The sequence below is a fragment of the Sapajus apella genome, unplaced genomic scaffold (genome assembly GCF_009761245.1).
Source record: "Sapajus apella isolate SASKATOON/1434 unplaced genomic scaffold, GSC_monkey_1.0 scaffold17, whole genome shotgun sequence".
Classification (NCBI taxonomy): Eukaryota; Metazoa; Chordata; class Mammalia; order Primates; family Cebidae; genus Sapajus; species Sapajus apella.
In genome coordinates, this window is record NW_022436957.1 from 21903332 (window position 1) to 21916966 (window position 13635).

At 41.3% G+C, this 13635-nt stretch overlaps 1 protein-coding gene across 1 annotated transcript; it reads left to right on the forward strand.

Moving 5' to 3' along the window:
• The first annotated feature begins 11100 nt into the window (after positions 1-11100).
• On the forward strand, positions 11101-13164 carry MAGEB5 (MAGE family member B5). The gene is given in 2 exon segments (XM_032286171.1): positions 11101-11855; positions 11858-13164. Coding segments are annotated over 2 exon segments (741 nt in total). The 5' UTR covers positions 11101-11207; the 3' UTR covers positions 11951-13164.
• Positions 13165-13635: the final 471 nt, after the last annotated feature.

Genomic DNA, 13635 nt, shown 5'->3' on the forward strand with positions numbered 1-13635 from the left:
GTTATAAACAATTCAATTATACTCTTTTAGTTATTCTTAAATGTACAATTAAGGTATTATTGACCATAGTCACCTTGTTGTGCTAGCAAAGAATATGGCTTATTCATTATTTTTAACTATGTTTTGTACCCATTAAGCATCCCAAACTCCCTCCAACTCCCCTTCTCAGTCACTGGTAATCATGCTTCTACTCTCTATCTCCATAAGTTCAATTGTTTTCATTTTTATTTATTTTTATTTTTCTGAAATGGAGTCTCACTCTCACCCAGGCTGGAGTGCAGTGGCCCAATCTCAGCTCACTGCAACCTCCACCTTCCTGGATCAAATGATTCTCCTGCCTAACTCAGTCTCCAGAGTAGCTGGGATTACAGGCATGCACCACCACAGTCAGCTCACTTTTTGTATTTTTAGTAGAGATGGGGTCTTACCATGGTTGCTAGGCTGGTCTTGAACTCCTGACCTCAGGTGGTCCACCAATCTCAGTCTCCCAAATTGCTGGATTACAGCCATGAGCCACCATGCCTGACCTGTTTTAATTTTTAGATCCCCCAAATAAGTGAGAACATGCCACGTTTCTCTTTCTGTGCTGGCTTTACTTCACTTTACATAATGATCTCCAGTTCCATCCATATGATTCCAAATGACAGGATCTCATTATTTCTGAATGTCTGAATAGCACTTCTTTGTGTATACGTGACACATTTTCTTTTCGTCAATGGACACTTAGGTTGCTTCCTAATCTTAGCTATTGTAACCAGTGCTGCAACAAACATAGGAGTTTAGACACATCTTCAATATATTGATTTCCTTTCTTTTGGGTATATACCCAGCAGTGGGATTGCTGGATCATATGGTAGCTAAATTTTTAGTTTTTTTGAGGAATATCCAAACTGTTCTCCATGCTGGTTGTACTAATTTACGTTCCCACCAAGAGTGTATGAGCCTTCCCTTTTCTCCACATCCTCACCAGCATTTAATACCTGTCTTTTATATGTAAGCCATTTTAACTGAGGTGAGATGATATCTCATTCTAGTTTTGATTTGCATTTCTCTGTTGATCAGTGATGCTGAGCACCTTCTCATATGCCTGCTTGCAATTAGCATGTGTTCCTTTGAGAAATGTCTATTCAAATATTTTGCCCAGTTTTTAATGGGATTATTAGATATTTTCCTACAGAGATGTTTAAGCTTCTTATATATTCTGGTTATTAATTGCTTTCCAGATGGGTAGTTTGAGAATATTTTCTCCAATTCTGCAGATTGTCTCTTCACTTTTGAATATTTAGTTTGCTGTGCAGATGCTTTTCAACTTGTGATCCTACTTTTTAATTTTTTTTTTTGCTTTGGTTGCCTGTGATTATGGAGTATTATGCAAGAAAATTTTGCCCCGATCAATGTTCTAGAGAGTTTTCCCCATGTTTACTTGGTTTCATATTTGGAGTTCTTAAAGTCTTTCTTCCATTTACATTTGATTTTTTTATATGACAAGAGATAGTGTTCTAGTTTTATTCTTTTGCACATTGATATCCAGTTCATCCACCACCATTTATTGAAGAGACATGGAATTTTTAATGTCATTGTCTGCTCATTTTGCCATCTATATCACTTCTTGATCAATTTTAATCCACTGATTTTGAAAATCTAATTATTTTTAACTGACAGATAATAATTGTGTCTATTTATGGGATATAATATGATGTTTTGATCTATGTATTCTCCCTAGTGGACATATTCTGCTTTTACTTTCCATGTTTGGCAATTAGATTATATGTGAAGTATTCTGAATTTTGCCTTGCTCACATTTTTACAGCATAAGTGCTGTGGATACTTATTTTTTTAAAATAGATTCATATTCCTAAACTTTGTTCTATGACTCAGTTAAATTTGTTCAAAATGCTGTGATCCTGGTAACGCTTGCTTTTAAAGTTTCTTAGGTGTGACCAGAGCTTCATAAATCTAGGAGTAATCTGACATCACTACAGAGATTAAGCCCTTCTGAATACTCTCTATCTCTCTCTGGACAGTCTCTCTCTCATGTTCTGGATATGACATGATTTTACTTTGGCTGGTGAAAAGAGGAAGCCCCCTAGGTAGGCTGGAATTCTCTCTGTGAAACTCACTCCTCTCAGGTACTTTGTGCTATGAACTCTAGACATCAGGTCCTCCTCTCACCGACAGCTTCATCTCCTCAACAGCAGAAGATGGTCAGGTTTCAACTGAGCTACCCCTCCCTTCACTGCAGGTTCAAGGCAGCGAGCTGGGGAAGTTATAAGCTCACCTTATTTCTTTTCAGTCTCACAGGAATCACTGTCTTTGGTTACCTGATGTCCAATATATTAAAAATTGTCATAGATACATTGTCATTTTTGTTTTTTAAAGTTGTTTTAGGTATGTAATTAAATCTATTCCCTTTTATTTTTCCTTTCCAGAAGTAGTATAACCCAAATTTAAAACCTAAATTATTATGGGATGTAAATGTCCCAAAACTGCAAGCTAATCAACAGTTGAAGAACATTAGAATAAAAACTTGAGTGCAAAGACTGTGGGCCACAGGCACTCATACCTACATATATGTAATATGTATGTATATGTACATATTTACATACATGAATTAACATATACACAGGAGAGTATAAACCAGCAATTTATACTTCACTGTGACAGTGCAGCGCCGAGTTCAATGTAAAATCCTCCAGTCACTGTGTTCTTCCTCCCCACGGCACATAGATTATCTCTCTGCAATGCATGGTTACCGTAGGCAAGTGTGGGAGGTGGAGGAGGCTGTGTGAAGGGTAATATCAGTGATTCAAGACTTTCTCTTCTGCATTCCTGAATGCCTCTTGCAGTATAGGAATTTAATACAAGCTATTGTCATTGTTTACCTGATTTTTGGTTCCAGAGTATAAACTGCTATAAGCCAGTTTATACTCTGGAATAACTGTTACAAAGGATTATCAACGATGCTCCTTTTCTGATCATGTAAATTCGTGATTGCATTAATTTTATTATTTATGCTTTCAAGATTTTCCAAAACAGATGAAACACATACTTTTTAATTATAAAATATTATAAATATTCAAAATATGATATAGATACCTGTATTAGCAAGGGTTCTCCAGAGAAACAGCACTAATAGATGATTCATTGATTGACTGATAGATAAATGGATAGACAGACAGATATTCTATTTGGAGGTTGGGTATTTGAGGGTGATTATGTGATGAGGGCACAACCTTCAAGATTGGAATTGATGCTCTTACAAAAGCAATCCCAGAGAGCTCCTTTGTCCCTCCTTTCACGTGAAGAGACAGTGAGAATATGGCCATCTACGAACAAGGAAGCACGACTTCACCAGACACCAAACCTGCCAGTGCCTCGACTTTGTACTTCCCATCCTCCAGAACTGTGGGAAATAAATATCTATTGTTTATAAACCACCCAGTCTATGGAATTCTGTTATAGCAGCCAAAATTTATTTAGATAGATACATAGATATAGATGACATAAATATAGATCTATATATAGATGATATAGATGATATAGATATAGGTGATAAAGATATAGATATATTAATAGATATAGCTATAGAAAAGCTCACTTGATATGGACCCTAATGAAAAGTTCCAAGATATGCAGGATGAGTCAACATGGTGGAGAACCAGGAGTGCCAATGATGTAGTTCCAGTCCAATGGCTTACAGGCTCAAGACCCAGGAAGAGCTTATGGTTTAGCTCAGGTGTAAAGTCAGGAAAAAAACCGATGACACAGCTTGAATGAAGTAATGAAGGAGAAATTTTCTCTTATTCAAAGAAAAGTTATCATTTTTGTCATTCAGGCCTTCAGTTTATTAAATGAGGCCCCCACACATTAGGGAACACAGTATGCTTTACCCAGTCTACTGATTCAAATGTTAATCTCAACCGAAAATGCCCCTACAGAAACGCCCAAATTAATGTGTTTGAGTAAATATTTGGGCACTCCATGGCTCAGGCAAGTTGACACATAAAATTAACCATCACAGTACTAATAGTGAACACACATTCTATAGGTTTTATTGTTGCTGTTGTTTTTTAATATTGGTCAACCTCTTGCCTGACTCTAGCCTCTGGTTTACTTGCTGTTTTCATAGCTAGGGAAAAACATTACAAGTTAAGTATAGGCTATGTCTATTTAACCAATTTGAAAGACTTCCAGCAGAAAAAGTTTCAAATGATATTTTAGAAGCAGAAATCACATTTACAGATCATCTCCAACTAATGAGGTTCAACTTGTGATTTTTTTCCCGTTTTACAATGGGTTTATCAGGACGTAACCCCATTGTAAGTGGTATTAAATGCATTTTCAATTGATAATATTTTTGACTTATGATTTTTTTTTGGAATGTAGTCCCAAAATAAGTTGGGAATATCTCTATATCTAAAATATATGCTCCTTGACATGACTGGATTCAATATTTATATGAAGGACCATATGCAAATAAACTTATTAGTATGGCTTCAATCTCGTTACTTGTTATTCATCTGTTCAGGTTTTAAATTTCTTTCTAGTTCAAACTTGGTAGGTTATATGTTTCCAGTAATTTGTCCATTTCTCCTAGATTTTGCAACTTATTGGCATATAGTTGCTTATAGTAGCCAGTAATCATCCTTTGAATTTCTGTAGCAACAGTTGAAATGTCTCCTTAAAAGCTGCTTCTAATAAGCTGTTTCTGCTTTATAGAGCACCCCAAGCCCAGTAACCCTGTGGTTCTGGCAGACTCATAGATGTATCACCTTGATGGTCTTGGATAAAATCCAAGAGAATTATCCGGATTATCAGGCAGACTCTTGTTCTCTTCCACTTTCTCACATTGATGCAGAGTGTCTCTCTATCTCTCTGTTCTGAGACACCTGAAGCTGGGGGTTGAGAGTCACCAGCACTCTTGTGGCCACCATCGTTATGACTTCACTGGGTCAGACCTGAAGCCAGCACAGTGATGTGTCTCACTTAAGGCCTATGTAACCACTCCCTGGCTACTGCCCAGGTTTGCTCAAAGCCTTGGAGTTCTACATCAAGCACGTGGAAAAGCCAACCAGGTCTGTGTCCTCCACAGAGCCCTGTCCCATCCCGCCCCTGAGCTGGTCCCTGAGGAGTCCGCAAGCATGGCTGTTAGGCCCAAAGTGCGTTCACTTTTTCCATCGGGTTGGAGCATGAAGGCCTCAGTCCAAGGCTGGTGGACTCAGGCCAGTAGAGAGAGAAATCTCAGGCACTCCATAGTTAAAAGAGAACCCTCCTCCTTAATATTGAGGGAACTCCATGACCCAGAACAAGGTGACACCAAACTCTGCCCCTGACATCAGCCTGGGGGTCCAAGCAGGTCTCTGGAGACTGAAGTGCATTCTTACTTTGTTCCTGTGAGCGTCAGAGATAGGGCCCTGGTTGTAAGATGGCAGCAGGTCAGCAAGGGCGATTTCCAGGTTATGGGAAGAGTCAGGGTGAGGAGTCTGATTACTGTGGGGACAATTCTCACAAAAACAGCAAAAGCACTCAAATGTCCCCGTTTTTGGCCCTAGGCGGTCTGGGTGTCCCCAGAATGCAGTGTTGGGCAGAAGTGCTCCTCTCTTTCCTCCTCACTAGTATTTGTAAAAATTCCTAGAGCCACAGAGGGGAATGGGTCTCTGGGTCTTGTCAACAATTTTTATGATGACCCTGAATATAAACAGAGAGAATCCAGAACAGAGGGGCCCCCATTGCCAGCGCCTGCTGTCACCTCAGTAAGCCCCAAAATGGGCTGTCATGCTATAGTCTAACACTCACTTTAACTTCCTCCTGAGTTTGAAGGACACAAACTTACCAGGAGAATAGGAGTCCTGTGAGTTCCTAGGGCAGTTGTTTCTCAGAAACCTGTAAATGGGCCCCGGTTAAAGCCAAGATGGTCGCTCTCTGCTGAAGGTGTTGATGTGATATCACTCTCTCCCATCCAGGTGCCGGCCTTCCGGCCCACACTCCTACCTGCTGTAACAGGCCACAGCCATCATGCCTCGGGGTCAGAAGAGTAAGCTCCGTGTCTGTGAGAAATGCTGAGAGACCCATGGTCAGCTGGAGGGTCTCACAGGTCCCCAGGCCACTGCAGAGAAACAAGAAGAGACCTTCCCTTCCTCTGTCTCTTCTCCTTATTGTCGGGGTGCTCATTGTAGGTCTCCTGATGCCTCCATTCCTCAGGAGTCTCAGGGAGCTTCACTCACTGGCTCTCCTGATGCAGGTGTTTCATGCTTAAAATCTGAAGTAGCTGCCAAGGGTCAAGGTAAGAAAAGTGCAAGCAGCTGCCAGAAAGCAGCCTTCGCTCAGAGCACATACTGAGATCCTCTGAACAGGAAGTAGTTAAGTGTGTTGGTGCAATTCCTACTGGAGAAGTACGAGAAGAAAGAGTCTATTTTGAATGCTGACTTGCTCAAGCTTGTCAGCAGACAGTACAAGCAGCAGTTCCCTGAGATCCTCAGGAGAACCTCTGAGCTTTTGAAGGTGGTCTTTGGTGTTGAATGGAAAGAAATGGACTCCAGCAGCAACTCCTACATCCTTGTCAGCAAGGTAGGCCTCTCCAGTGAAGGAAGTCTGAGTGGTGATAAGATCTGCAGACAGGTCTTCTGACGATACTCCTGGGTGTGATCTTCATGAAAGGCAATCATGTCACTGAAGAGGGTGTCTAGGGCTTCCTGTATGCAGTGGCAATCTATGCTGGGAGGAGGCCTATAATCTTTGGGGAGCCCCGGAAGTTGATCGCGGAAGATTTGGTGCAACAAGAGTACCTGGAGTACCAGCAGGTGCACAACAGTGATCCCCTGTGCTATGAGTTCCCTTGGGTTCCAGGAGCCCATTTGAAACCAGCAAGACGAGAGTCCTGTAAGTTTTGGCCAAGATCAATGACACTCTCCCCATTTCCTTCCCAAATCTACATGAAGAGGCTTTCACAGATGAGGTAGAGAGAGCAATGAGCCTGAGAGCTGCACACAGAGCTGGCACTGTTCCCTTGGCCAGGGTACTTTACGGGACCACATCCTATAGATCCTCCCACTTCTATGGAGATCTGAAGTAGAATGTTCATTTTATGTTAGAAGAGAGTAGTGAGCCATTTAAGTAGTGCAGCATAGTAGATGCTGGAGGGAACAAGATGTGTATCTTTCTTTTTTCCAGTTATACCTGGGTAACCTGTAGATTTATCTTTTGTTTTCATTATTATTTTATAAATGTTCTTTCTTTTAAGTGAAGATTTAAATTGTTTCACAATCTAAGTTTCTTAATGTCATAGATCACACATTTATTTCTGTTTGTCAAGTTTAAGACTAAAAGGTTTGTTATTTTAAAACACTTTATTTTTAGTACAGAATAAGGTAACGTGGCATTGGAATAGAGATCTTCATGGAAATGTGAAAGAACCCAACAGCAAAATAGTTGAGGTCACAAAATAGTGAAACAAAAGTAGAGTGGTAAATGCGCGTTTTTTTCCTAGCCTTTTTGCTCATTGCTTGTAATATTAAATTATATAAACCTGTATTTACTTTGTGTATTCAAACTGGATGAGAAATTAAATAATAAATTAGACTTCCTGCTTACTGTTTTTATTATTTTTTAATTATTGTTTCCTAACAAGTAATTGAGTACCTGCTGTTTAGAAGGCTTCCTGATAGTACAAGTGACGGTAAAGAAAAGGAGATTCAGCTTCTGCCTGCAGAATTTTAGAGTCAAACAGCAACTAACATATAAGGAAGATGAGGAGATTCCATCTAAGACATAAATGAGAATTAGAAAGAGGGGATAAGGAAGGGAAGATTTCACATGAATATAGTCAGATGTGAACTATCTGGCGAAGGCAGTTCAGAGTATTAGAAAATGGCAAGCCTCTTGATGGGAGTTAATTTAAGGAAAGCTGCAGCATGGGCTGCATGAGGCTGTGGGAGTGGTGAGCATGGGCCTGGCCCTCAGGTGGTACCTCTCAGAGGTGAGAGACTACCCCTGAGATGGAAAGCAAGTCTTAAAAGTTATTTTGACACTGTAGGTATACCAGAAAGAAATCCCCAGCTGGGATAAGAAGGGAAAGAGATCTGTGCAGTTGCCCCAGTTCAAACACTGTGTCTTCCGGGCACATGATGTCCAGGGAGTTTCTGAGAAATATGAGTGATACTTCCTTTACATGAAATGCCAAGAGGCCACTGAACCGTCACCCCTGTCACAGGCTGGGAGAGTCAGAGTCTGCTCCATTAGAAAGACATTTGAATTAGGTTACTTTGAGCGTAATTTTTCAAACTCTAAGAGAGGGCACGGTTTTGGGTGGTGATGTAGTGAATAAAAATAGGGTCAGTTTGAATGGAAAAGTGACCTAGGAAGTTTCTGGTCCCTACCACAAAAGAGGAATTTTGAGTTGCCTCCAGCTGAAGAAGACAAGTCCACAGCCAAATTAAATAACAGATGCTCTAATAAGGAAGCACTAGTCGGTTTTACTGGCTTGGCAGCATTTCAGCAGATGTGGATTTCTGTTGTTTGGAGTATTCTCTAATATATTCTGGAAATAAAATTCTGTGAGGGAAGATTGTTATCATCTTGAGTCCAAATATATTTAGTAATAATTACCATTCATTAAAGACCCAAACTTTGCCTAAAACCGTGTCAGGTGATTTATGTACAGTATATATACGCCTAAATTCTATAAGATGGTATAAGATGGGGCTCATCAAATTGACTTTGCAGGTAAAAAACTTAGAATTTTCTCAAGTTCACAAGACTGGTAAGTGAGAGAACTATACTAGACCCTGGATCTGAATTTCTCTAGAGTCCACACTGTTCCACTTCTTCCAGCCTGAGGCAGACCTTGTGTTACTTATTTTCTGCTCACTACTTCAAGACATATCTCAGGTGATACATAGCAAGACTTCAAACCCCAAATACTGTTTTGGGATACATAGCCCAAGGGATAAGTAATAAAAATACCAAAATGAATGCAAGGTGTGACTAAAGAAAGATACTTGTTGACAATATCATTATCTGCAATGTCAATGTCAGAAACCTCAAAATACTAGAGACTCACAAAATCATTTGACTCAGCCTCTTCACTGTAGAAAGCAGATACATTTGAACAGAAGTTACATAAGAAGTGAAGTCTGCCTAGTGACAAGAAGGGATGTATCAGCAATTTTTTTTTTCTCTGAAGGCACACCTGTCCAGCGCTTTCTGCTTTGTACTTCAACTTTCTCATCTCATATCATTCTTAGGACACATCCTATTCTCTGCAATGTTTGCAGAGGGAAAGCTAATGAAGAGTTTGGAATGATGTGGCATTTCTCCAGAAGCCTCTAATAAAAAGTGTAAAAACCAAGATAAAGACTCTGACGAATGACAACTAAAGAAACAAATACCCCATAGTAAATGGAGTAACAGAGATCACACTGCGTCTTTCTTTAGACCTGGAAGACTGAGGCAAGGCTGTTAGGCTGACTACTTCTCACTTATTGTTCAGTGTTCTCAGGAACATAAGAGCCTTAGTCTACATGAGTGACCTAAAGTTGAAAGAAGAAACTTGAGGCCTGCAAAGAGTCAAGGTGAGGACCCTGAGTGAGGACTGAGGACTGAGGGAAGACCTCTACCCTCTACAGAGCCCCAAGGAGCCTGAATCTTGATGTAATCCCTGGGCGATCATAGATAGAGGTGGCCTCATGTGGCATCTCCTATTTCCATTCTGGGGCCTCAAGGAGTGGGAATCTTGGTCTAAGGCTTTGCGACTCAGACAATAAAGGGAGATGTTCATGTCCTGCGAGGAATCAAATGCAGAATCATGAGTGATGACTGAGGGGACCACAGACCCCATAACAGGGAGGTGGCATAGAACCTCCCCCTGCCATCAACCCTGGGAGGCCTTGGGCAGAGCTGTCAGGCTGACTTCCGCAAGAAGGGTGTCAGAGATGTGAGGGGTTAGTCTGAGGGGAGCGTCCTCAAGTAAACAAAGAGAGTCCAAGGCCCTGCCATGAGTCAATGTGATGGTCCCTAGTGAGGACTTAGGAAACCTTCCACCTTCAGAACTAAGAGAACCATACAGAGCCCCACCATTACTGGCAGCCCTGGAATATATCTGCATTGCTGACATGATGTGGCATACTTCCTCGTATGATGTCACAAGAAAGTAAGGAAGTTGGTCTAACGATTGTGAGTTAAGGTCAGCAGTTAGAGGATTTCCAGGTTTCTGCAGAGGCCACAGTGTATATCCTAATAACTGAGGGGACCACATATCCTATGAGTGGGAACACACAGAATCAAACTGTTGCTCTCAGCCTTGGAAGAACGAGGATAGGTAAGAACAAATGAGAACAGATGAGAAGATGGTCACATTCCCCTTAGTGAAGGTTTCAGGGTCATTCTGTCTTTAGTATGAGGGGATAGGCCTTAGGACAAGGGAAGGAGAAGTTCCAGACCACGCCAGGGGTCAAATCAAGTGCTGAAGGAACCATTGACCACTAAATAAAAGGGTTAAAAAAGAATCTGGCCCTACCCTGGTTTCAACGCTTGAAGGGCCAGGACAGAGTTGTGAAGTGGAAGCTCTCCACCACTTCTTTATGTCAGGTCTATGGGAGGTGACATCCTTAGTCTGAAGGTACAGTAGTCACCATTCAAATGAAGGGAGTTGGGCTCCTAGGCCCTATATGCCAATGTAAGGACCCCAAGAGAGAACTGAGGATCACAGAAAGGCTGGAAGAAAATTATCCACACAGCAATCAGCACTGTGGGCACCCAGACAGCAGTGATAAGCTGAGGACCCCCTTCACATCCTTCTTATGGGTCCCAGGGAGGTTTGTGGTATAACTAAAGAGGAAATGGTTCTCATAACCCGCCACCCATTGGCATGATTGTCTTGAATGTGAAGTAAAAGGACCCCTCAACTCAGAAGACTGGCAGCCACTATGTCACTTTAATATGACGGAGGCAGGGCTGCCAGGCTAAAGCCTACAGTTCAATCTAACTTCTTCCAAAGATTTCCCAAGGGGCACACTGATCAGGAGAACAGAATCCCAGTGGGTTCCTAGAGCAGTTCCGTCACGGAAAACTGCAAATGCTGTTTTCACTATAACCATGGTGGAATTTCCACACTGAAGGTGCACAGACCCTCTCAACCTTCCACCTCCAGTGGGCCCTCTTTATCTGTTCTACTATTCATTTCCTGCCTGCTTTCCTTTATCAGAATCATCATGTCTCAGGATCAGAAGATTAGGCTCCACACTTGTGAGAAGGTGGGTTTGTTGGAGGAGTTCCTGCTCTACAAGTTCAAAATCAAACAGCCTATTTTGAGGGAAGATATGCTGAAGATTGTCAGCCCAAAATACCAAAACCAGTTTGCTGAGATTCTCAGAAAACTTTCTGAGCACATTGAGGGTGTCTTTGCAGTTGATTTGAAGAAGGTCAACCCAGCTCGTCACTTACATGACCTTGTCAGCAAGCTGAAACTCCCCAACAATGGGAGGATTCATGCTGGCAAAGGGTTACCCAAGACTGGTCTCCTGATGACTCTCCTGAGTGTGATCTTCCTGAAAGGCAACGGTGCCAATGAGGAAGATATCTGGCAATTTCTGAATATGATGCAGATATGTGTTGGGAAGAAGTACTACCTCTATGGAGAGCCCAGGAAGCTCATCACTCAGGATTTTGTGAAGCTAAAGTGCCTGGAGTACTGCCAGGTGCCCAGCAGTTATCCTGCACACTATAAATTCCTGTAGGTTACAAGAGCCTACAGTGAAACCAGCAAGATGAAAGTCTTGGAATATTTGGCCAAGGTCAGTAATATTGCTCCAGGTACTTTCTCTTCACGATATGAAGAGACTTTGATGGATGAGGAAGAAAGAGCCCAAGCCAGAATTGCAGCCAAGACTGGCACTACTGCAGTGGCCAAGACTGTTTCGAGGCCAAGTTCAACAGCTTCTCCCAACCCTACTGAAGTCTGAAGTTTTTTCATCCAGTCAAGCAAATATAACATCACCAAAAGGGATTGTTTTTAGATATACAAAAGAACCTCCAGTAAAATAATTGAGATGATGAAATAGAAAAAAAGTGATAAAACATGATCAATCTTGGTTTTCCTCATTCCTTTCAGTCTTTTGTTTTGTAAAATTAAATGATTGATACCTTGATATGTTTAGCTTGTTAAAAATGTAGGAGAAATTAAATCTTTATAAGTTAGATCTCTTGCTCACTGTGTCTCACATTCCCTAAACATCATTTGAGTATCTGGTCTTTGGAAGTTTCTGTGACAGTACTGGAGCTGCTCAGATAAAGACCCAGCTTCTGCCCATAGAATCGTTGAGGCTAAAAGCTGCAGTCATATAAAGTCAATGTTGAGCCATCCTCTATGACTTACAGGAAAGTAGTAAGGATTAGTGAGAAGGGGACATTCCAGTTGAGAGCAGTAAAGCATAAGTTTCATGAAGCAAGGCAGTTTGAGTTTGGGAAAACTGAAAGCCAAACAATGTGTTGAAACTTTTAAAATTAGCTGCATTGGGGTGCTAGATGAGGCTATGAAACTGGTAAGCAGAGGTCAGAACCCTCAGGTGATGTGTCTCAAAGTTGAGAGAGAAAACCCTTTAATGGAAAACTACATTGTATTATAAAGCCCCAAATCAAGACCTAATACTATATACTGCCTTAGATTTTTCAAATGGCCTAACCGGAAATTCCTCTCTACACTATGCACTTGCAGATTAGGTCCCTTAGTCAAACAATCATCTTTTTTAACAGAACCAGGCACAGGTCTTGTTTTCTTTCCCTGGTAGCCTTCAAAATTATTCATACAAGCCAATCACATCTTCCCATGCGAACTGGAGGTCACCTTTCCCTCTTGTCTACAAATCCTGCCTCCCAGAGACCTTATTCATTCACTCTGTTCCTGAGTGCAACCCTTGTGTGACCCTGTATGGTATGTGGTGTACTGCTACCCTGCCCTGTGAATATATGTGATTAATAAACTGCTGTTGACCTCATCCGTACAGCGCCCAGTATTGTGTGTTTGAATACTACATAACCATAATGTGGAAAATCCTTCCTCACCAATAAATAGGAATGCTCTTATGAATTCCCTTGGGATCATAGATAATCTAGAAAGAAATCTTTAGATCTGGACTAGCGGCTTACACAACAAAAGTTTATTTTCTCACAATTCTGGAGGCTGTAAGTCCAGGATCAAGATGCCACCAGGGTTGGTTTCCTCTGAGGCCTCTCTCAGCTTGCAGAAGGCTTCCTGCTTGCAGCCTCTTTACATTGTTGTTCATTTGTGTGTGTGTATCCCTGGTATTTCATAGTGTGTCCTAGCCTCTTCTTTGCAGGACACCAGTCAGATTTTATAGAAGTACTCTAACGGCCTCATTTTAACTAATCACCTGTTTAAAGACCTTATCTCTGAATACAGTCACATTCTGAGGTACTGGGGGTTAGGACTTGAGCTTGTGAATTTGAGGTTGGTTGTAAAATTCATTTCATCATAGGCAGGAGTGGGAGATATCTTTGCTCTTATCTCAGTGCTGTACAACGCAATGCACAAGCTACGTGTTCTATGCAAATTGCCTCCAGGGAGTGTCCCCAAAATAAGATCAGGTGGGTTCCTTGAATGAAAACTGAAGACCCAAAATA